At 42.4% G+C, this 24,886-nt stretch overlaps 1 protein-coding gene across 1 annotated transcript in view; it reads left to right on the forward strand.

Annotated features, from left to right (window-relative positions):
• LOC138665761 (putative neutral ceramidase C) overlaps nucleotides 1–21,788 on the forward strand; it is a 67,148-nt gene extending 45,360 nt beyond the window's left edge. Inside the window, exons 15-21 of the mRNA XM_069753532.1 lie at nucleotides 5,815–5,854; nucleotides 7,713–7,808; nucleotides 10,670–10,765; nucleotides 14,071–14,223; nucleotides 16,194–16,253; nucleotides 18,843–18,931; nucleotides 21,079–21,788. Of these exons, the coding sequence (XP_069609633.1) occupies nucleotides 5,815–5,854; nucleotides 7,713–7,808; nucleotides 10,670–10,765; nucleotides 14,071–14,223; nucleotides 16,194–16,253; nucleotides 18,843–18,931; nucleotides 21,079–21,265 (721 nt within the window). The 3' untranslated portion in view covers nucleotides 21,266–21,788. The remainder of the gene's footprint in view (nucleotides 1–5,814; nucleotides 5,855–7,712; nucleotides 7,809–10,669; nucleotides 10,766–14,070; nucleotides 14,224–16,193; nucleotides 16,254–18,842; nucleotides 18,932–21,078) is intronic.
• Nucleotides 21,789–24,886: the final 3,098 nt, after the last annotated feature.

Raw genomic sequence — 24,886 nt, forward strand, 5'->3', positions numbered from 1 at the left:
AACTACACTGACCAGGCCACTGATGGCCGTGTTCCCTTGGAACCAATTTTAACTTGCCTACAGCCAGCCCTATGTTATTATGTTAGGCCTTCGAAGCCTGTCTGCGGTCACTCCTTCCACTAGACTTCCACAGACCAGACCACTGCTGCCCGTGTACCCCTGGAACCAATTTAAAAGTGCCTACAGCCAGCCCAAGTTTGTTATGTTAGGCCTTGGAAGCCTGTCTGCGGTCACTCCTTCCACTAGACTTCCACTGACCAGACCACTGCTGCCCGTGTACCCCTGGAACCAATTTAAAAGTGCCTACAGCCAGCCCAAGTTTGTTATGTTAGGCCTTGGAAGCCTGTCTGCGGTCACTCCTTCCACTAGACTTCCACTGACCATACACTGCTGCCCATGTACCCCTGGAACAAATTTAAAAGTGCCTACAGCCAGCCCAAGTTTGTTATGTTAGGCCTTCGAAGCCTGTCTGCGTCCCGTTCTTTCAACTACAACTACACTGACCAGGCCACTGATGGCCGTGTTCCCTTGGAACCAATTTTAACTTGCCTACAGCCAGCCCTATGTTATTATGTTAGGCCTTCGAAGCCTGTCTGCGTCCCGTTCTTTCAACTACAACTACACTGACCAGGCCACTGATGGCCGTGTTCCCCTGGAACCAATTTTAACTTGCCTACAGCCAGCCCAATGTTAGGCCTTTGATGCCTGTCTGCCGTCAATCCTTCCACTAGGCCTCCACTGACCTGTCTATTGCTGCCCGTGTACCCCTTGAACCAACATCATTAAATATAAAAAAAATTAATTTGATTAAAAAAAATAAGATCGTGTTGAGATCTCAAATGCAGACATTTTAACAATCAAAACAAACACACAACAAATATCTGGAACTGTACTACAAAGGTCCAACAGCTACAATTTCTTTCTCCTGCAAGAAGTTAACTGAAAGTTTTTTGGAGTTGTTAACACAGATATGGCATCCACCGAGTGTTGTCCTGTCGCGTCTCCTTTAAATTATTTCCAATAAGATGTTAAACTATTAATTTAATAAAATCAATAATTAAAAAAATAATTGAGTAAGTCAAAAGCACATTGCAAATAAACATTAATTACAAATCAAGAAGCATGGCGCGTCCGAGGGTGAGTAGATACCGAATAAGAATATAATCACCCTCGGACGCGCAATGCTTATTTACAACAGCCTTCCTTCCTAAGAATCAGCCCTTCCGTGGTGTAGAGAGAGGTTGTGTTACACTCCAAGGTGTTCCCCAGGTTGCCTTTCCTGAGCTTCGATCTTCCGGCTCTCGTTTAGTAGCTGTTGGAAACTACGCTGCATTAGGCCTACTAATTGTGTATGGGGTGTAGAGACAGGTTGTGTTACACTCCAAGGTTTTCACCAGGTTGCCTTTCCTGAGCTTCGATCTTCATGCTCTCGTTTAGTAGGTGTCGGAAAGTAGGCTGCATTAGGCCTACAAATTGGGTATGGGGTGGAGAGAGATGGTGTGTTACACTCCAAGGTGTTCCCCAGGTTTCCTTGCCATTGCTTCGGTCTTCCGACTCTCGTTTAGTAGTTGTAGAAAAGTACACAGCATTAGGCCTACAAAATGGGTATGGGGTGGAGAGAGATGGTGTGTTACACTCCAAGGTGTTCCCCAGGTTGCCTTTCCTGAGCTTCGATCTTCATGCTCTCGTTTAGTAGGTGTCGGAAAGTAGGCTGCATTAGGCCTACAAATTGGGTATGGGGTGGAGAGAGATGGTGTGTTACACTCCAAGGTGTTCCCCAGGTTTCCTTGCCATTGCTTCGGTCTTCCGACTCTCGTTTAGTAGTTGTAGAAAAGTACACAGCATTAGGCCTACAAAATGGGTATGGGGTGGAGAGAGATGGTGTGTTACACTCCAAGGTGTTCCCCAGGTTGCCTTTCCTGAGCTTCGATCTTCATGCTCTCGTTTAGTAGGTGTCGGAAAGTAGGCTGCATTAGGCCTAAAAAATGGGGAATGGGGTGGAGAGAGATGGTGTGTTACACTCCAAGGTGTTCCCCAGGTTTCCTTGCCATTGCTTCGGTCTTCCGACTCTCGTTTAGTAGTTGTAGAAAAGTACACTGCATTAGGCCTAAAAAATGGGTATGGGGTGGAGAGAGATGGTGTGTTACACTCCAAGGTGTTCCCCAGGTTGCCTTTCCTGAGCTTCGATCTTCATGCTCTCGTTTAGTAGGTGTCGGAAAGTAGGCTGCATTAGGCCTACAAATTGGGTATGGGGTGGAGAGAGATGGTGTGTTACACTCCAAGGTGTTCCCCAGGTTTCCTTGCCATTGCTTCGGTCTTCCGACTCTCGTTTAGTAGTTGTAGAAAAGTACACAGCATTAGGCCTACAAAATGGGTATGGGGTGGAGAGAGATGGTGTGTTACACTCCAAGGTGTTCCCCAGGTTGCCTTTCCTGAGCTTCTATCTTCAGGCTCTCATTAAATTGTGGTTAAATGGAACAACTGCATTTGGCGTACTAGTTGGTTTGGGGCCTACTATCGGTGTCTGCCACTCCTTGCTGTTCTCCTGGTTTCCTGTCCTGAAATACCATTTTCAGCCTCTCGTTAAGTAGTTGTTAATGTTAGACTGCATTTGGCCTACTAGTTGGGTTGGGGCCTACTATCGGTGTCTGCCACTCCTTGCTGTTCTCCTCCACTGAACAAAGCTGTGCCGCCTGTTTACTACGGTTGCCAATTTTGAACTGCATTTCGACTACTTACTGATTTGGCCCTACTCTCTGTGTCAGCCTCTCATTCCAGTTGTCCTCCACTGCAATGCCCCCTGGTTATTCCTGTGTTACCAATTTTGAACTGCATTTAGCCCACTTTCTTCTTTGGGCCTATATCTGTGTTTCCACTTCATCGTGCCCATTGCCCAGCCAGTGATAGATGAGTCTGCTGGTACATTGACCCATAACGCAACATTCCCCGTGCACGCTACACAACAACATTGTGACCCTGCTGAAAGTCAGGTTGCTCTTCCCGCATACCATACCACCTTACACGGGGACAAAGAGGAAGGTGCAGATGAAAGTGCAGGTTCCTTCATCAGGTGGGGGGAGGAATACTAGTTGGCGACGTCACTGGCACAGGGCCTCTCATAGTACGCAAAAGTGTTGCTGCCGGTGGGAGGCGCCCCCGCCGTGCAAACACACCGCTGTACTTTGAGGGGCCCTGTGCCAGTGCCAATGCCAACGAGTGGGCCCCCCCTGCTTGCTCAGGTTCACAGCACTTGCAAAGTTGAAATACTTACCTCTCCCTGCTCCACTGCCGTGACGTGGTCCAGATTTCCTGGGCCCACTAATTACTTGAACCAGCCCTACCCCCCACAACTTTAGCCAAATGACCCCCAATTTCAAATGCCTTCCAATTATTATAAGGTAAATTACGCTTGACAAGCTTCATTAAGAAGAATGGATGGTTTTGACATTAAAATGGGCACTCTAGGTGTTTTCCTGGCCCCCACTCACTGCCGACTATGCTGCCCCATTGACTTGCATTGGGTTTCGTGTTTCGGTCGATCCCGACTTTACGTCATAATCGGCCGATTTCACTCGACCCGACTTTGGACATAGTCGGGTTTCGCAAAACCCGGCTCGACTCTAAAAAGGTCAAGGTCGCTCAACTCTAGTAGTCATGGCTGAGCTGCTGTTTGGCGATGCACTGGCACTTTACAGGAAATACTGTCCAAGTCCCATTGTGCTGTCAGGTGTGGAGTGCATCACACATCACACTCCTCGGAAGCAGCCACACACAATTCAGGAGACACAACGTTCATTGCAACAAGCAAATGCTTACAGGTGAATTCAAGTTCATCAGGGTGTAACAAGTGGGATAGGGCTCATCACTTCATGTTTCTTACTTCCATAGTACAAAGTGTCTTCAGCTCTACCACTCGTTTGGCCTGGACTATCCCTAGGCCCACAGACTCCGTCAACCCCAGGAATTTACTGTCCACTTCATCAGTGCACCCAGGACACGCCACCTGCCCTTCACAATTTTTCACGTCCACCGACCTAGAAATGTTAGAACACCAGGCACTCTCTCTAGTCACTGGACCAAGCTCTAGGCTCCGGATGATGAAGGGATGTCCACAAAGGATATTAGTACAGCCTCCAACTGCCTCCAATGATTGGCATGTGCTGGCCCTAGTAGCACACTACACCTGCACTTGACCTTGTAATGGTACTTCCCTATCTGAACCACTATCAGGAAGTGCCCACTCTTCACTAACGCTAGTTTCAACCACTGGGCTAGTTCCATCCATTAACAATATCCTATCCTATAGACTAAACATATTGCTCTTATCTTATGCTGTTGCTAAGCCACTTAACTATATGAACAGCACGCATACTATCTCAGGTCTAACCTTGAGCTTATCCTGTATTATGCACTACTCACATTATACATTAACACTCTACATTGTTATATGCTATACACTAGCATCATACAATCTAAAAGACGCACATCACTATTCACATTATATGTAAAACTGCATGACACTGTACACATAGCGGGATTGTTGTCTTTATGGCTAGGAATGCATGAGAACAATCCATCACTCTACATATACATATATATCATAGAGCAGACCATTGTCAGCTGTAGATTTGCTCAGTGATGTGTGTTCTTTGCTCTTTATCTGATTTCCTGATCTTGTTGCCAGACCTTGGATTTGTCTTGACTATTCGTGTGTTATCCCTTTTGCTCTTGATGCTCTCTGACCTCAGGTTCCTGACCCCAGACTTTGTCTATGACCATCTGTTTCTCTTATCCCCATATCTTGACGTTCCCTCCTGGCATTTGACCCCAGACTGTTACTTGACCATGCTTTTGTCTTTCCCCTCTGCCCTAAGAGCCATCTTGGTATGTGACCTTGGATCTCCTGACTACTCTGTCTCACTTACCCATGACTCAGCAGCACACTATTGTTCAGAATTAGCGAATTAGGGGACATTTATGAAAACCTATGCACTTTTAAGGGGTTGTCACTCTATGTGACTGCAAATTTAGGAATCCTCATAGCGTGTGCAAATATGAATCCGCACTGCGAACTGTAAGGATTTTCTGGTGCCGGCGCCAGAAGACGCATGATGATTTGCATACTTCAAGTCACATTCTGACTAGATGTGTTTGGCCTCGCTCAATACACTTGCATTGAGTGAGGCCGCGCACGTCTAGTTGGCACGTGACTGCACATATACAAGTTGCATTCTTGCTGTCACATGCCCGCAGCTCCCAGCTCCAGAGAATCCTTACAGCACGCAATGTGTGCTGTAAGGATTCACAATTCTGCAGTCACATGGAATGACTGCAGACTTGTACCCCATGGACAGACGACCCCTTTAAGCCATTAATATTTTTGGAAAAATGCATGCCTTAAAATACATCTGACATATTGCTTGCTGTGCATGTACAAAAAAAAATCATAATTTATGCTATTTTCTGATGTACCATACAGTAAATCTGTCAGGTCGTATGGGGTCTAGCCCCTTCCTCAAAATACTGTGCATGTTTCAAGAAAGTGATATGAGCAGGATGTGAAAGTTTAAAAAATTGCAAATCATGGCATAAATATGTCTAACATTATAATCTGTGATTTTTTTTTTATTCCAGAAGGTGTCATAAATACTATAAAAAGAAACCCATTATGTTAAAGATTTCACACCTTCTTATGATGACTTTAAGATTTCACTTTCCATGGACTGATGGAAATTGTGTGGATTTCATAAAAATGTCTTAAGTTTTGACTTATATTTTACTCATATTTACTTTTGAATTATATTTCTTTAACAGGACCATGTCTGGAAGAAGATTAAGAGAAGCTGTGAAAAAGGTATAAAACTGAAATATTACAAAATGGTTTCACATAGGTAAACTCCGGGGTTGTTTCCGAGCTTGCAAAATCGTTCCCTCTGAGCAGTGGAGAGGAAACCAGCTGGATAACAGTCTATTTTTTAGTTCAATGAGATCTGTACAAACCTTGTATACAATAAACTTCCTCTGATATTGGCTGTCGGGAGAAAATATTCCATAATTTATCTAGATTTGTGAAAGTGATGTATCAGAAAAGTGATCTTCAGCTCCTGGCTAATTAAATAGAATGATGACTACAAAGTCCATATCGGACCCATCACGGTTAACCCTTTAACCATCCAAAAAAAATCTAATAATAGGTTATATCATATTATCATTATAGAAGAATACATTTTACCACTAATCTCTCCAAATAATTTTTTTTCTAGAAAAAGTAGATATTGATCCATGCCCACCCAAAACCCTTATAGTTAATGTTGAGTGCTTCCTCACTCTAGCTCCGTAGGAATATTAGAAAATGTACTGATGACACGGCTGACTCCTGTCCGTTGGGTGTATATATTGCGATCCAGGGGACCACACTCTGGTGCATGGATCAAGCTTGTGAGGCTTCGATCAGTACTTCCCAAAGTCGTGGCAATTAAGCTTCCAGTCCAGCACTAGGCTTAAAAAAAAATGTTAAAAAACCTAATTAAAGCATCATTAAAAATGTATTCTGTAGACGTAAATTTCTCTTCTGTCGCGTTTCAAGTCAATCTGACTCTTAGTCATAGATAGGTTAATAGATTTTATTTAGGATTAAGATCGACTCGAAACTTGTCAGAAGAGAACTGTATGTCTATGGAATAGATTTTGAATGAAGCTGTGAAAGATTTTTTGATTTTTTAAACCTTAGAAGCTTAATTGCCACATCCCCGGGGTATTATTGGAATATGAGCGCTCACCTGAGTAATGTATTACATGCAGAGAGTTGGCAAAATTAATATAAACATGTGAAAAGAGGGGAACTGTGCCACCCATCTTATGGGTAACAACATTTCAAAACTCATTTCAATGGGATTTGTTTGCTCTTGGATTTGTTTCCTTGCAAGAGTTAAGTGTAGTCAGCCATGATAGCTTAGTGCATAGTCTACAGGCTCCTATACATATAGGTTACAGTCAGACAAAATTGCTGCTTTTACTGAATTGGGCGACCCTCTATTTTGTGGGGGCTCCTATTTCTCCGCTGACTGATGATATTGGGGGACATAATGATGGGGGAGGTGCGGTTTACAATTTTTTTTATACTTTTGCTCTGCAGACACATAAGTGGCTGCCAAATGGGTCTGGCAGTGGCTTTCTCCATTCTCGCTCATGGTTTCCTGTATATAGGTAAATTATAAGAGATCGTTTTTGGCAAAACTATTATCTAAGGCTTGTGGTCACATTACGAACAACACAGCGGGAATGTTTAGCCAATGTACTTCTATAGACTCCTGCAACCTACCTATTAGACTAAAGAATAATCATAGTTATATAAATAGAATATAAATAAAGTATATGATGCACATTTAACATTTGTTTAATAATACATTACTATTTAAAGGGGTATTCCAGGTTCGCTTTGGTATTTTGCCTGCACAGTGGTGCTCCCAGCCACTTTGCTATGCCGAGAGCTGTAACATGGCATAGTTCTTGTAAAGTGTACAGTGTTGCACATCCCTGCTCAGTGGGTAAACCTCTGTGTTGGAAGGATCGCTGGGGCCGTTGGACCTTCAATTATTAGAACATTTTGGCATATCCTACACATCCTGCACATACATCATGACTTTCTATCAATGGAAATGTTCCTTTGAGATATTTCTTATTTATATATTTGTTTGAACTTATGTTTGTAGGAACTGGATCCATCAGGTGCCAAGGACATCGATGTGGTTGTTTCTGGGTTGAGCAATGTATATACACATTATATTACAACATTTGAAGAATATCAGGTAATTAAAACCATTATTCTGGTGGGGAGGAGGGGATGAGTCACTTCTGGACCAATCATATATGCTGTCTCAGTCCTTTAAGGGTATGTGCACACGTTGTGGATTTCCTGCGGATCCGCAGAGTTTTTTTGCGGTGCAGAAATGCTGCAGATCCGCAATTGATTTACAGGACAATGTAAGTCAATGAAAAAAAAATGCTGTGCTAAGGGTGCGCAAAATTCTGTGCAGAAACGCTGCGGATTAAAAGAAGTAGCATGTCACTTCTTTTGTGCGGATCTGCAGCGTTTTTGTACCCATTCCATTATAGAAATCTGCAGGGGTAAAAAAAGCAGCAAATCCGCACAAAATCCACGCAAAAAAAAAGCCTCAAATCCGCACCTGCTTTTTCTGCCAAGAGTTGCAGAATGTGCACCAGAAATTCCTAAGCCTAATCCGCAACGTGTGCACATAGCCTTAGATAGATAATAAATCAGAATACCTTACACTGGAACTGTGGACTCTTCTTTGTATGATCCAATTATTTGTTCCTCCTACCTTAGATAAAACCCATTTTTTTTTTAGTCCAGAATGACCACTCCGTTATATAAAAAGCCATACATCGCTACATGCTATGCATACGATAAGCATATATTTGCATAGATGGCTGGAGTTACATAACAATTACGAATTTCTGCTTAAATAAAAAAAAGTATTTTTGTATCAAAGCAAAATAGCTGAAGACCTAATAACAATATAGTAATGTTATATTATGTTGTCTTCAAGGGAATCTGTCAGCAGGTTTTTTCTATTTAATTCGAGAGCAGCTTAATGTTGAACAAGAGAGCCTGATTCCAGGATGTGTCCCTTATTAGGCTGTGTTTTTTTTAGATTAACCATGTTCTTGCACCACAAGAACTCATGGAATAGCTATTTTCACTATTACTAATAATAAACCTAATTTTCATCAAAACACTAAGATTTGGTCACACTCCTGATTTTAGCATAACTGGAAAGTGTTTTGCCTTAACTCATTAACTGATTTGTCTCTCAATTTTTTAATTAACAAAAACAGCCAATCCAGGTCCGTAAATTTGCTTCCTACTTGACATCATTGCTTCCATAATCCATAAAAATAATCATACTTAGATCAGAAGTTTACTTTTTCTCATGTAGGGTATTACATTACGAACTTTGACTGACGTATTGACCAAGACTGGGACCACTAGTGAAGAAGCCTCCACTCAGTGTCAAAAATGAGGAATACTTGTTAAAGTCAACTTCTTTGAGGAAGAGCATAAGTGGGAACTGTTTGGATGGCTTGTGGTTGGCTTTAAAGATTCACTTGGTGGCTCCAGACTGTGCCATTAGTTTTATCTTCTCATCAAGTCAACAATCTTAAGAGATGGCTATCATAGAAATAATAGCTTGAGATTTAGGTTTTTTAACATTTAGGAAACCTATAAAGCAAAGAAAAGGTAGAGACATAATTGCCTATATGTAAACTAAAACCAACATATTTGTAAAAAATCCACAGAAAACACGAGGATTCAATTTCTGCTTATCTGTTCCAATTCCAGTTGGTAGAGGGCTGACGGCAGAGCCGGACTGGCCATTTGGCAATTCTGGCAAATGCCAGAAGGGCCGGTCTGGTTGTGGGCTGCCTTGTGTCCTACGTTAACAGAATCAATGTTCTCAATACACCCATACTGTAACAGTTGTGACGGAGCACAAAGCTGGTCACTCCGTCACTTACCTCAGCATGCCGTGGGCATAATTAGAAATATTGGTCTTGCAGTAAATCTTTATTTCCTCCATCCAGGGTAATATTAGTAATATATCCAATCTGATTATTGGGGTCGGGGACACCATGGGCCTGTGTGATTTCAAATGCCAAGACTGAATTTCAGCCCCAGTCCGTAACTGGCTGATGGCCATAACTTACGTAATTGGGTGGGCCTAAATATTTTGTGTCCTACTGCAGATAAGGCTACTTTCACACTTGAGTTGTTTGGCCTCCATCGTAACGCATCCTTTTGGTAAAAAACGCATCCATCAAATGTGCCCGCAGGATGCGTTTTTTTCCCATAGACTTGTATTGCCGATGGATCACGACGTATGGGCATACATGGCATCCGTCGTGCACTGGATGCATCGTGTTTTGGCGGACCGTCGGGTCCTGCATTTCCTACCGCGCATGCGCGGCCGGAACTCCGCCCCCTCCTCCCCGGACTTTAGAATGGGCAGCGGATGCGTTGAAAAACCGCATCCGCTGCCCACGTTGTGCCGAATTTTCACAACGTCCGTTGGTACGTCACGCTGACACTTAGCGACGGCTCTGTACCGACGGAAGTGTGAAAGAAGCCTAAAGCAGAGGTGGGCACGATCCTGCTGCAGTCAGTTATCTTGCTGCCAAATATAAGACTGTGTGAGTTTCCTGGGACACAGAAATGATCTTAACTGTAAATTTAGTTTTAATTTTAATTGGAAAAATAAATGGGATAAATAAAGAATGTGAGGATTTGTGGTATCACATTTTCCTTATAGAATGTTTCTCTAGAATTTTAAAAAATGATCTACCTTTGTATAGATTTAGTATTGAAGCTCAACCCCATCCTGTGGAGAAGGGGGCGCTGTTTCTAGAAAAAAATGTATATTTTTTTCCTAATCCTGCAAAATCCTTTAATTTCTCATTTTTTGTTTGTGTATTTTTGCATTGTCATCTTCTGCGTCTTCTGCTGAGTAAACTTTGATCAGAACCATAAATGTGGAGTAATATATTTTCTATGTACGGTAAATAATTTATCAGTAATTGTCTCTGGAATGCTAATGACTGAATTCACCCCCAACTGATAATGTCAACACACTTGTTTTTCCGATTACAGGCTCAAAGATACGAGGCCGCATCTACTATTTTTGGGCCGCACACTCTTTCTGCTTACATACAGCAGTTCAGTGGTCTGGCGAAAGCAATTGCCGAGGTAATGGAAGTCTGTTGTTTTGCATCAAAATCAGTTTATACAGTTGCATTTTTTTAAGTGTGGCTTGTTCACCAGTTTTTTTTGTCAATAACAGTTGCACAGATTCACAGTTTTGTATGCATTTACTGAGGAAAGTCAGTAGATTTTGTCAGGACCAAGGTCTGGAATTCCCATCTAAATATTGAACATGTTACCATTGGCTTACTATCACCTCTACAACTTTACAATTTTGTAGAAAACCCAGGAGTGAAGATACAGGAGTGTGGTGCAGGGCGGTAGCTGCAGGAGAGGCACTCGTCTCTTTTTATGCCTTGGTTCGCTACATGAAAGTGTGGGTCCTGACTGGATGTGTGGACTTGTGCTGTGAGGGCATCATGCCCTTGTAGGCTGCATGTAGCCGGTGACGTTGACTGGCCAGGGTTATAGGTTCCACAGTTCAACAAAGGAGATGGTCATTCAGTCTTTACTGACTGATAATTTGGCATAGGTTATGTACCAGGGAGAACAGGAACAAAGTCTTATGGTTGTTTCCTCTACGGTATAAAGCATTTTCCCCTCACACAGTATTCTTCCTCTGTAGTTCTACTCCAGGGATTTGCAGGCACACCGTTTCGTCCTACGTCGCTACAACCCAGTCCGGATGCCACAATCTGGATCAGCGAGTCCTCTCTTCCCTAATACTAGGGGGTGCCATAGCTCACCCTGCTCCCCGCATTACTTCTGATGGTGAAGATGCCGAGGTCACGTACCCTGCCTTAGCTCTTGAATTCGCCCTCAGTCTGTACCCTTCCCCCACCCTGGGAAAAGGAGAGTAGTAGTATACCATGTTACACCAAACCAGACTAACCAAACATACAAATATACTCACACATGTAACAGAGGAACGCACCGGGAAATGGAGGATTGGGTTAAACAAAAAGAGTAGAAGAAAGGGAATTGTTACACACTCAAAACCTAGCTACATTCACAGATAAATCCACCAAATGCCTTCTCCAATAACAACCACCAACAACCTCCAGCCATTCAGCATAAGCCTGCTCTGACAATGAGTGCTAGTCAGGACCCAGATTATATAGGAGATAGGAGTGGCTAACAGTGCACTGCTCCAGGAGCTCTCAACTGAGCCGATTAATTCCTGCTCTGCCAAAAGAAATTTACACCGTTTCATAAATAAGTCGGCGCAGGAGTAGGAGAAATCAGACGCTGCAGTCTTCTGGCTCCTCTCTGTCATTGTAAACCCGTAACAACACTATTCACACACAATGCGATTGGTGTCTTCAGGGGCAGGAACGCTGCAACACAGTCTTACATCCTTACATTTTCAACCCAATCAGTGTACATTTAAGCTCTCTGGTTGTCATCTTATGATTCTATTTAGTAATAAAGGAGTAAGAAGTTGAGCAGGTCTAAGTCTAATCATCCCCGTATCGACACAGACAAATTGTCCCACTTGTGACTTGAATGTTTACTGACATCTGGATTGCTCATAATTTTGGTTTAGTACTGGTGAATATGGGAATAAATGTCAATGTAATGACATGTGTGAATGCTGCATTGGCAGGATCCATCAACAAACATCGTTATGGTCAGCTTTAGATAATGTGGAGAATATGGTGAATATGGTGGCTCTTACGCAATGATTTACTGTACAGCTCCTGCTTGTTAAATTCATTTCTATTATTACCTGTATTCATAACCATCTTTATACTGATGCCATCAGCTTTACATTTGATTTATGATTTCTCATTAATTTTAGCTTGTTTCTTTTCTGATTCTGGAATTATGTGACCATACTGTCATCAATAGGTGTTAGCGTATATGTCTCCCAATTTTTGGGCTTGCTCTGTAAGGAGGTATTACTTTATAATGGTAAAAAACGAATGCTTGGTGTTTTAGCCGATTTGATATTTTATCCTTTTCATCATGCGTGATGATATCACATACCTGTTGGTGGTGTCTATATACATGCCTGCAGACTTTTTTTTTGTCTTTTTCAGCTTTTAGTGAAGATGTCAGATTAGGAAAAGTAGTTAGGGAACAGTGATAATAAACAGAGAAAAAAATATTAAAAAATCCTGAAGAAAAAAAAGATAGTGGTGATTCATTAAGACTGGTGTAGCCCATGCCAGTCTTAATAAAGCGCCCGCTGCAGAATAATGACGGGATGCATTAACGAATCATTAGAGTCTGGTACCCAGTCTGCGCCGGTCAGTAATGGAAACAGCCAGGAGCAGGCATACATTTGCGGTGTAAATTATACCACTTTAGTGGCGAAACATGATGAAATTGACAAGTGGACATGAACACGCCGTGACCACCCATGTCCTGTCCACGCCACACCCATATTGGCATAGCTGCCAGGACTGGTGTGTAAAATCCTGAGTTTCGCTAAAATATTGCATCTTATTCAGGTGTCTAGCTAGATTTCAGGCGTCAGCCCCTTAATAAATTCCACCAAGAGGATGAATCTGCTGAGTTTTTCCTGAGAAAGGGGCTTTAGGAAATGACAGTGGTTTTGTCCCAGTAAGGTCTTTTTAGCATTTTTAAGTGATTTAGTGAGCACATTTTTTACGCTTTTGGCCACCAGCAGGTTTTTTAGCATTTTTCCCACATTTTGGGGGTTTCTCTTTTTCAGAATTTTTTTTCTTTTTAGTTTCATTCGGCAATGAAGAAACACAAGTGTTTTTTGAGCTTTACCATCTACTTGTATTGGAAAATACAAAGAGTCTTCACAACAGAAGACCCCTTAAGAATGGTCTGCTCACTTTTCTTAACCACTTGACGTCTCAGGAAACCTGAAGTACCATACTTAAAAGACACAACATATCAACAGCAAGTCGGTTTTACATAGAAATGCATATGTGAATGCATATGTGTACAGCTTTTTCAGGTGGGTTTTGGACCGAACTCGCCTGAAAAAGACATTGTGTGCAATTCCCCTAACGCCAAGTTCACATGTTCAGTATTTGGTGAGTTTTTTACCTCAGTATTTGTAAGCCAAAACAAGGAGTGGAACAATCAGAGGAAAATACGTCACCACTTCTGGATTTATGACCCACTCCTGGTTTTGGCTTACAAATACTGAGGTAAAATACTGACCAAATACTGAACGTGTGAACATGGCCTTACTACATGGCCTGAGAGGGCTGTACATGACAGGGTACCAAAGGACAACAATGACAGACTACCTATTCATGCACAACCCCACAGGCCATGTGCTAAATATTAGCGTTGCCTTGAGTTGTCGTTTAAAAATGCCGACAACAGGAATTACATGGTAATTATTCAGTTATTTTCTTTTCTAGGACACAGTCTCAGAACTGCCCAGAGGACCACAGCCTCCATTTTTTAATGAGTCTGATCTTAATAGTTTGTTGCCCTTCATCCCTGTAGACAAAGCTCCTGCCAACAAAACATTTGGAAGTGTGCTGGAGGATGTTGAGCCACACTACTTACCTGTAAGTGAAGCGATTTTTACCTTCATATAAGGCCCCATTCACATGTCCGCTTTTGTCGCACGTATGTTGCCAGTGTTTTCATTTCAACAGTTTGAGAAGATTTCTTACATTGTGTAATATATATGAGGCGTAGGGTTGGAAGTGCGAGGTTTGGAGACATTCTGTTATGTCCCTTCCTACCATTATCACTAGTGATGAGTGAGTATGATCGTTACTCGAGTTTCTCCGAGCAGGCTTGGGAGGTCTCCGAGTATTGGGGCGTGCTTGGAGATTTAGTTTATGTCGACGCAGCTGCATGATTTGCGGCTACTAGACAGCTTGAATACATGTGGGGATTGCCTGGTTGTTAGGCTCTAGAGTCCTGAGGTCCTAGGGGCCTAGTTCACCATGCTGAGTATATTGTATAAACCCTATATGTAAATAAAAAACACCAAGAAAAAGGCAGAGACGCTTACCTGCCCAGGCCTCAAAGCAAAAGCACTAACAGGGTGCAGTGGACCCAATTAAAGATGGCGGCTACACAGGTGCAGTAATACCGATGAAACTTCCAGCCTACAATCAGGGATTGGCAGTTTGGTACACCAGTGTACAAAAAGATACAGTCTGTATGCGGCAATGTTCACACACAGGAGATGCAGAGCATCTGGCTCACAGCCGATTAATGACGCCCATACTCTTAGATCAGGCGGGCTGCCCAGTGCTAACTAAAATGCATCCTGTGTGAACAGAGGCCACAGTTTACAGAGCCATCTGGGTCCAACTACACCCTGAAAAGATATAAAGTGCAAAAAACACATAGCAATATATGTGAGGTATTAGTTGATATTCTGGACAAAATACGGAAGCTCGCAACCCCAACCCACGTCACGAGTCCTCACGCTTGTGAGTCCTACTCTAACAATAAAAACCAGAAAAAGAGGACGTGAAAATCCCCCAAAAATCTGTAAAAAACACAAAGAAAAAGGCAGGTTGTTACTGTAAGATCATGCTCCCACGTGCGAAAATGTTGCATTTTTTCCCACTGTTTTTTTTCTGCGGGTAACTGCACCAAAATATGCAATAGCAATCTGTTTTGAAAAATTTTTTTTACAGTGTTTTCCTCTTTTTTAAGAGTTTTTAATGTAGCCTTAATTTAATGTTTTTTTAAGCACAGAAGCACTTGGATTTATGCACTTTTTACATGTATTTATTCCATGGAAGCTTGTATTGAAAATAAAGCACCAAAAACACACTGCCAAAAAGAGTTGTTAAAGGAAGTTTGACTGCACAGAATGACTGTTCAAACCAAGCACTTGGTGCACCGTGGTGTGGCCAAATATTTAAGTGTACCTTCCCACCTTCTTGTTTTCCTCCGATGTCCCACTCTCCACCACTTCTTTGATTGACAGCTCTGGTTTTATGTAGCCAGAGAAGAGTGGAGACAGAGGGAACACCAGTAAGGTACTGATATGTTTGGCCACACCATGATATACTAAGTGCCTGTGCTTTGTTTGAACAGTCATGCTGTGCAGACAGAGTCCATTTAAATGCACAATAACCACGAGTTTTCACACCCATTTTGCTTCAATTATTAAAGTCAGCAGATTTTCTGTGGAAAAAAGTGCAACATTAAACCACAGCTGTAATGCTATGTGGGAACATAGGCTTATGGCTGTTTCCCAAATGTTTCCATTCTTTGACTGAAAGCATATATACTGACAATTGTGATAAGTTGAACCAAAGCATATTAGGATAAATCAATAACGTGTTTATTTTGTTGAAACCTTTTAAAATGATCCATTACATGTAAAAAACAAACACATGTACAAATATTCTTTCCAAATGTACAAATTTACAGAACGGAAACCCATTTGGCCTATGTCTGGCCAGTATGAAATTCTCACATGGCTGAGATATTCGGAAGCTCCTTACATTTTAGTTCCATAAAACCAGACTACCCCATTAAACTCTCTTTTCATGTGATGATACAGGGTGAAGTCGCTTCAGTTACATTTGTTGCGGGGAACCCCAGAAGTTCTGTGAAATATATGGTAGGTGGATTCACAATTTTATCATTTTATAAGGATCCCTGGATTTTTATTATACAGCAGCATTGGTTAGAATTGAACGCTTGAACAGCTTTACCACATAGATAATTGTATGGTCACAACATTTTAAAAAAGGCTTTTCTCAGCAAATCTGACTGCATTCTGATATTACAAGACCACATTTACAGAGCAAAATTACTTGATTAACCTTTACAGAATACTTGCCAAAAAAATAATATTTTGTTTTTACTTCAAAAATTTTGCGCTGATTTACTTTATATGAGATTTTTATAGTGGGTCAGAACTCAGTTTTTCTTATTTGGAGGAGCCCATGGTGGATAGGGGCTTCTGCCATTAGATAGAAATAAGTCTGTCTTCAGTGTGCTCCTGAGCTCCCTCTAGTGGTGACTGCACGATACCAGCATTTTATTATTTAAAGGGAAACTGCAAGATTGTTTTCTTGCAATATCTGCTCTATGTATCATGTGCAATGAAGGAAACATTGTTGTTCCACATTAATGGTGGTCTCAAAGTATACCCTATACCTTCTGTAATCAATAACACCGAAGTACATTTCTGGAGGATTCGCGCTGCATTATTTAGATCCATCTAATTTATTAAGTGGTGCGTGCCTTGTTACAACTGTGCTGTATGAGTCCTAATATCAATGCTTTGAGTGGATGCAAAACCATGTTCAAGAAAAACTGTATTTGGAGCAAAACATTTAAACAGTAACTAAACTTTTCCTTTAATTTGACGTATATTTACGTCAAACGTCATATCCCTGCCTTTGATGCAGGCTCCGATGCTGAGCCCACAACTTTCACCGCATTTGATGGCTGACAGCTGAAAGTGTGTCACAAATCCCATCACGTGATCGTGGGGTGCTAGTGGGTCATCATGACAGCTGTGGGTCTTCAGAAGACCCCTGTGCCTGTCCTTGTGAATCTCCTGTGAACGCCATCTCGTGGATATTTCTCTACCTTCTCCTTTTTAACACACCTAGAAAACTGAACTGCACTTGGATGTTATCCAAGTGCGGTTCAATTTTTTTCACGGACCCATAGATTCGCATTGCCGATTTTGATGCGACAGATCATAATCAGACATGTCCCTGTGAAAAAAATCATGGACATGGACAATCATAGCCTATCCCAGGTACAAGTGCTGACCATGAAAACCAGGGCTAGAACTCGGACAAGAAAATATGATATCTGAATGAGGCCTAAGGGTGAGGAGCAGAGCGGCTCAGGCTGGTTTCACACTTGCGTTTCAAAACGCATGCGTTTTTTTAAAAAAACGCATGGTGAAAAAACGCATGTAAATGCGTGCAAACGCTGCGTTTTTTTGCATGTGGTGAAAAAAACGCGGCGTTTTGATGCGTTTACATGCGTTTTTTCATGCGTTTGCGTTTTTTAAACGCATGCAGATAAATGTGTGACAGCTGCCAATCATCAAAATAAAGTTAAAAACCCACTATAAACAGAAAGAGCTAGGGTTAGGGGTAGGGATCCTAACCCTAACGGGATCCTCACCCTAACCCTACCCCTAACCCTAACGGGATCCTAACCCTACCCCTACCCCTAACCCTACCCCTAACCCTACCCCTAACCCTACCCTTAAAGGGATTAAGGTTAGGGTTAGGGTTAGGGGTAGGATCCCTTTATCAATTTTATGGTGTGGGGTGGTTTATCAGTGTGTTTTTTTTATTTTTAAAACGCATGCGTTTTTAACGCATGCAAACGCATGTGGTTAAAAACGCATGCATTTACATAGACAGCAATGCATTTTTTTGCGGCAAAAAAGCATGCATTTTTTTGCGGCAAAAAAAAAATGGCGCTAAAAATACTACATGTTGCATTTCTGCAACACAACGCATGCAGAAAAAAACGCGTCAAAATGCATACAAAAAACGCATGCGTTTTTAATGGTAAATATAGGGAAAAAACGCAAATGTGAAACCACCCTCAGACAGGGAAAGTCCTGCACACACACTCTTTTACTATAGTGTGTGGCTCTTTGCTGAAAGGAACTTCTGGACATTGAAACAGCAGAATGTTTGGAAGAGAAGCAAGCCAAATAAAATATTAAAGTGTGTTCCAAAAATGGATAACTTTGCAATAATTTAATAAAAAAATAGTGTAGTTATTATGTAGTCATTAGTTATCATTTGTTATGTATCTGTTAAGGAAAGAAAAATCTTTTCCCACCAATTTATACCATCCCCCTAATCCTTCTGCTTGTGCCGGACACTTCCTATGTCTCCCTATTTATGAAAAGTTGCACAAAATGAAATTTATTTTTTCTTTCCTGAATAACATCAATTATTTGAGCAAAATTAATATTTAGCGGCACCATGCTAAGTGCAGGGGCCTGAGGAGGTGTTAGTGCATGAGAAATTAAACAGTTTCTTGTTGTGAAATGATCCTGTTTTTGGTGGTCGTTAAGCCCCTGTGTTATGCATCACCAATTTGTGGCCTTCACTAGACATAACACAGTGCAATATCAAAAGTGGCACAACCTTATAGGAATAAAATAAGCATATGATTCCATAAAACTATTCTAGGGCTAATAATAATATTTATCTTTCAGAGTAATAACACTTACTTAAAAGTAGAAAAGTATGAAGATGCAACTAGAGCATGGCGCACAGTGTGTAATGACGCATCATGGGAGACAAGGTGAGAAGGATGTATGTGATTCAGCCAGGTGTGGAAGAAAGTAGGAAAAGTAGGGATTTCGCCGGACCAGCCAGATACCTAATGAGTATGGACACCATTGGGCCTCATATCTGTCGAGGTGAGAGAAGGATCAGACAGATTGCATTTTCATGGCTGAACCTTTTGTTCTTCCTAGAAATAAGCTGCCATGAAAGGTTTCACTCCCCCTCTACATATCCAGAATACATGATACTTGGCCGAGCAAAGCATGTGCTTCTATGGGGGAGTGGGTTGGGAGGTATAGCTGCCTGCCAAAATAGGGTTCAGCCGACAGTTATCCATAGTATATCTGTAGGGATGTGGACTGTGTTACCCTGTTCCTGCCCCTGAAGTCAATAGACGCATTGTATGAATACTGTTGTGCGGTTTTATATGTAAAAATGATGTGCGTCTTATGTAATGTATTATGGAAATGTATAGCATGTGAAGTGTTAATGCAAAATGTGAGTACAGTATGGCTCATACAGTAAGCGTTTTAGTTACAGCATTTGAGATAAGGAAATGGTTAATGATAGGACTTGCCCAGTAGATGAGCACTAGTTGTAATAGAAACGGGGGCACTTCCTGATAGAGTGAGTTCAGAGGGAGTAACGTTCAGGTGCAGTGGGCTGCTAGGGGCAGCATGTGTCACTTGTTCTAGGCAGTGGGGAGGCATTACTGGGATCCCGAGCAGTCACTCATGTCATGTCCAAAACCTAAGGTCTGGCATACGGCCGGATACATCGTGTCCTCTGGCATACAGGTGATGGCCGGTCCCACGTGCGCTGCTGAGGTGGATGACAAATCCCTGAGACTGAATCAGTGGGCTTGGGGGTAGTGCAGGACAAGCTAGCGATTGGACTGAAGAGAAATTGTGCTAAGGAGGAAGAAAATGTGAATTGCTGTTCCCTATCCCATCTGTGCCCACCTAGTGAACTTGAACTGTTTAGTAAATGTTTGGCTGTTATAAAGATCTTGGTGTCCCATGCTTTGTGTGCGCTGGCTCCTGAGGATGGAAGCCTGGAGGCAGAGGAGGCCTGTGGCCTTCAAGTGAGTGTGATGTGCCCCACAGCCTACAGCACACTGGGACACCCCTCATCTGTAAAGTGCCAGAGCGAAAACGGCCTGAAGCTCGGTCGCGACTACCCCGCTGGGCCACTTTACATTTGGAGAAATTATACAGCTACCAGACTTATCTTCATGCGAAATAAGGGATCAGCCATGGTTAAATCCAACATGCCCAATCTTTCAAAAACCAGCCATACACATTAGATGGTTGTCAGCTGAACATTGCTTTGGCCAGTTGCCATCATTGCTGTCTTTTCCACAGGCTGAGCGCTACTGTGTTCTGTATTATGACAGACATCTAATCTGGCGGGTTATCTCCACGAGGATAAATTGGTCGGCAGTCCAAAATTGGACATGATCGATCTACATCTCTTCCAACGAATAGTTGGCCAGTGCCCCATACACATTTGACTGTCAGCTGAACCTGTCAATGTTTTTGGGTTATTCCGACATTAGGCTAATGTGTATGGGACCCTTTACCCTTCATTTTTACCACGTATATATTAGATAGTTGTATACAGGTGGCCCAGCAAGAAATCTGTACTTTTAGCGGTTTTCCTCTAATGTACTGTATACGAGCATGTTGGATGTGAGAATTTCAAGGGAACCTGTCATGTGAAAAAATGCTATTAAACCGCAGAAATGGGCCTGCCTGGCGCCCGCATTTAGGGCCCCGCTGCCAGGAGGATATGAACTTTATTCATCGTTGTCGCATTTGGGTTTCAGTCACCGCTGCAGGTTCAGTCACTGCTGTGTGTATAGACAGCAGTCACTGTAACTGCGCCACCGGCACTGACTGACAGCTGGCCCTAATGCTGAATTACTGTCAGTGAAGGTGCCGGGGAGGTTTAGAATGCTATTAACCCTCAGATTAACCACGTATCTGTAGGTTAATAGCATTTTTCACTTGACAGGTTCCCTTTAAAGAATTGAATTACTGTATTACTTTATTATATACCCTAAGAAATATACGTGGAATAAGTTTTACCCAAATCTCAATATTTTTCATCATTTTTTTTCCAAATAGTAAAGCCACTTACATTGAGTTTATATTTCTGTAGGTATTACTGGCATAAGGGCACAGATGGCCAAAGCAATGCTACAATTGAGTGGCACATACCATCATCAGCTGCATCTGGAATCTACAGGATTTCTCACTTTGGACACCGTAAACTACTTCTTCCTCCCACCATAAGACTCTATGAAGGAACCTCTTCTGAATTTGAGATAAAAAGAGCTTTTAGATGATCGTGCAACTATTTTTATAATGCGCCTGCTTCATGTGATTGATTCAGATGAACTGAACATCTCTGTGACACTGTGATATGCCAGAGGTTATAGAAATCAAATCTCAGTCTCAGTTTAGGTAGCTGAGGTTTTGATATGTGTATTTGTAGTGTAGTCAGAAATTTTGTGTATATCCTGTATATTTAGGGTCATTTTGATCCCCTGGTTTCTGTAAATTTACATTCTCACCTTTCTTCATTGTGCTTCACTGAAATGTTGCTAATCTGCAGCTGCACCTCCCTCCTCCCCCTTCCTGCCTTCTAATAGCTGTATTAACTTACAGAAATGTTTTTTGCGTCTATGGGAGGTATTTAAACATTTTCAGAAAATGCAGGTAGAAAATGGGAACTAGGTGTGGCAGGCAGGAAGGTTGGCACTTCTCCATTGCTAAATTGTAAAAAAAAACACTTTCTATATTAACATGTATGAAAAAATTGTGATCAGATAAACATATTTTGCCAATAAAACAAAGTGAATTGATTAAGACTTTGTCTTTTTTGGGGAATTACAAAATGATTGGCCTGTTGTAGGGATGTGGACAGTCTTACCCTGTTCCTAAAGATAACAAACGTGCCATGTGTAAAGTGTCTTGCGGTTTTATATGTAATAGCGATGTGCATCTTGTGTAATGTATTATGGGAATGTACAACATATGAGTCATGTAACGTGTTAATGTATAATGTGTATAGTGTATAGTGCAGGATAAGCATTAGCTTTGGATAGCATAAGTACGGGTTACATAGTAAATGGTTTAGCAACAGTACAGGACAGAGCATAATAACAATAGGTTTAGTCTACATGATAGGACATAGTTAATGATAGAACTAGCCCAGTAGATGGGAACTAGTGTTGATAAAAAAGGAGTGGTAAGGAGGTGTGGTTATAGAAGTGCAGTGTCAAGGTCAAGTTCAGGTGCAGTGGGCTGCTAGGGACAGCAAGAGCCAATTGTTTGAGGCAGTGGCAGGCCATATGGAGTTCCCTGATGGACATTCCTGTAACATCTGGAGCCTAGGGCTTGAGCCAGGTACTGAGAAATGGACCTGTTCTTCTTACATCATGAAGTTGGTGGACATGGAATTACATGGGGTGGAGGTGGCCAGTCTCGGGTGCATTGCCAAAGTGGACAAGAAATCCCTGAGAATGATGGCGTCAGCGAGCTTGGGGGTAGTCAAGGATGAACGGGTGGCAAGACTGAAGAAGTACTGTACTAAGGAAGGAAGAAACGTGAAATTATGTGCCCTATCCCACGTCACCACCTGATGTACTTGACCTGTTTAGTAAATGTTTGCCTGTTGTAAAGAACTTGGTATCCCCTGAATTGTGTGCAGCTCTTGAGGATGGAAATTTGGAGGCAGCGGAGGCCTGAGGCCTACAAGTGAGTGTCATGCACCCCACACCCTACAGCACCCTTTGACTGGGACATCGTTTTTCTATATAGTTCCAGAGTGAAAGAGGACAGTGACTCGGTCATGTCTGCCTCTCTGCCGCACTTTACACTGTCAATGGGACATAAATATGAGATTGATGGGGTGGGAATGATGCCCTTGATTAGTTGTTTTATGGGGTTACATTACTTGTATGACATATGTCGGGTCCCTGACTGGGTGTGTGAGCCCCATCTTTCCTGGCAGATGATGGCTGATTTAATCAGCCATTATGTACCTCTAACAGCCAGGAGTTGAGTGGAGCAGTTAAAGTGTTAATTGCATCTGTCAATCTCTGACAACGGCATTTAATATGGGGGAAACATGTATTTGCACGTCACTGGTTCGCTGATAGGTTGGCATTATAGCCTGTTGTCTGCTGGAGACTTCCGTGCTTGTTCTGACAATTCTCCTGTGAAAGCCAGCGTTTAGCTGGTGTTCATAACAGATTGTGATTTTCACTATACATAGCAGTGTTGATGCAATAATACAAGTGTTTGGATGATCGCAGGTCCAAGGGGACTATTACAGTAAAGGTACCTTCACACATAACGATATTGTTAACGATATCGTTGCTATTTGTGACGTAGCAACGATATCGTTAATGAAATCGTTATGTGTGACAGCGACCAACGATCAGGCCCCTGCTGGGAGATCGTTGGTCGCTGAATAAAGTCCAGAACTTTATTTCGTCGCTGGACTCCTGCTGACATCGCTGGATCGGCGTGTGTGACACCGATCCAGCGATGTCTTCACTGGTAACCAGGGTAAACATCGGGTAACTGAGCGCAGGGCCGCGCTTAGTAACCCGATGTTTACCCTGGTTACCATGCTAAAAGTAAAAAAAAACAAACACTAGATACTTACCTAACGCTGTCTGTCCTCCAGCGCTGTGCTCTGCACTCCTCCTGCACTGTCTGTGAGCCGGAAAGCAGAGCGGTGACGTCACCGCTCTGCTTTCCGGCTCACAGCCAGTACAGGAGGAGAGCAGAGAAGCAGAGCGCAGCGCTGGAGGACAGACAGCGTTAGGTAAGTATGTAGTGTTTGTTTTTTTTTACTTTTAGCATGGTAACCAGGGTAAACATCGGGTTACTAAGCACGGCCCTGCGCTTAGTTACCCGATATTTACCCTGGTTACCGGCATCGTTGGTCGCTGGAGAGCGGTCTGTGTGACAGCTCTCCAGCGACCAAACAGCGACGCTGCAGCGATCCGAATCGTTGTCGGTATCGCTGCAGCGTCGCTTAATGTGAAGGGGCCTTAAGTACAGTAAAAAGTAAAAAAAAAAAGTTTTTAAAAATCTGAAAAAAAAATACAAAGTTCAAATCAACCCCCTTTTTGCCCCATTAAAAATAAAACAATTAAAAAAATACAAATATTTGGTATCATGCATTTGTAAAAGTCCGATCTGTCAAAATATAAAATAAATCCGATTGGTAAATGGTGTATTGAGAAAAAATCAAAACGCAAGAATTACATTTTTTTTGCTGTCACTACATTGCACTACATTACATTCTGTAATGCTGTAGATAAGCCCCCAATGTAACCTGAAATATAAGAAAAGCACGTTAGATTATACTCACCCAGGGGCAGTCCCGACTCGGTCCGGTCTGATGGGTCTCGCGGTACGATCTGGCACCTCCCATCTTCATACAATGACGTCCTCTTCTTTGCTTCCTGTTGCGGCTCCGGCGCAGGTGTACTGATTTGCCCTGTTGAGGGCAGAGCAAAGTACTGCAGTGCGCAGGCGCTGGACCTCTCTGACCTTTCCCGGCGCCTGCGCACTGCAGTACTTTGCTCTGCCCTCAACAGGGCAAATCAGTACACCTGCGCCGAAGCCGCAACAGGAAGCAAAGAAGAGGACGTCATCATATGAAGATGGGAGGCGCTGGACCCGGACTGCGATGCCCTCCGGACTGCCCCTGGGTGAGTATAATCTAATGTGTTTTTCTTACCTTTCAGGATACATCAGGAACATATCTACAGCATTACAGAATGCAGTAGGTACGGTAAGTCCCTGATGGCGGTGGACTTAGCTTATAGGCCTAAAATGGGGTGACAGATTCCCTTTAATATTTTATCTTGTATGATCATGTTTTTCTTTTATCAGATTCTGCGGCCACCTCTTGTGTGTGGTGCTGCCTCTTACCACTTTTATTA

This window comes from Ranitomeya imitator, chromosome 2 (assembly GCF_032444005.1).
Source record: "Ranitomeya imitator isolate aRanImi1 chromosome 2, aRanImi1.pri, whole genome shotgun sequence".
Classification (NCBI taxonomy): Eukaryota; Metazoa; Chordata; class Amphibia; order Anura; family Dendrobatidae; genus Ranitomeya; species Ranitomeya imitator.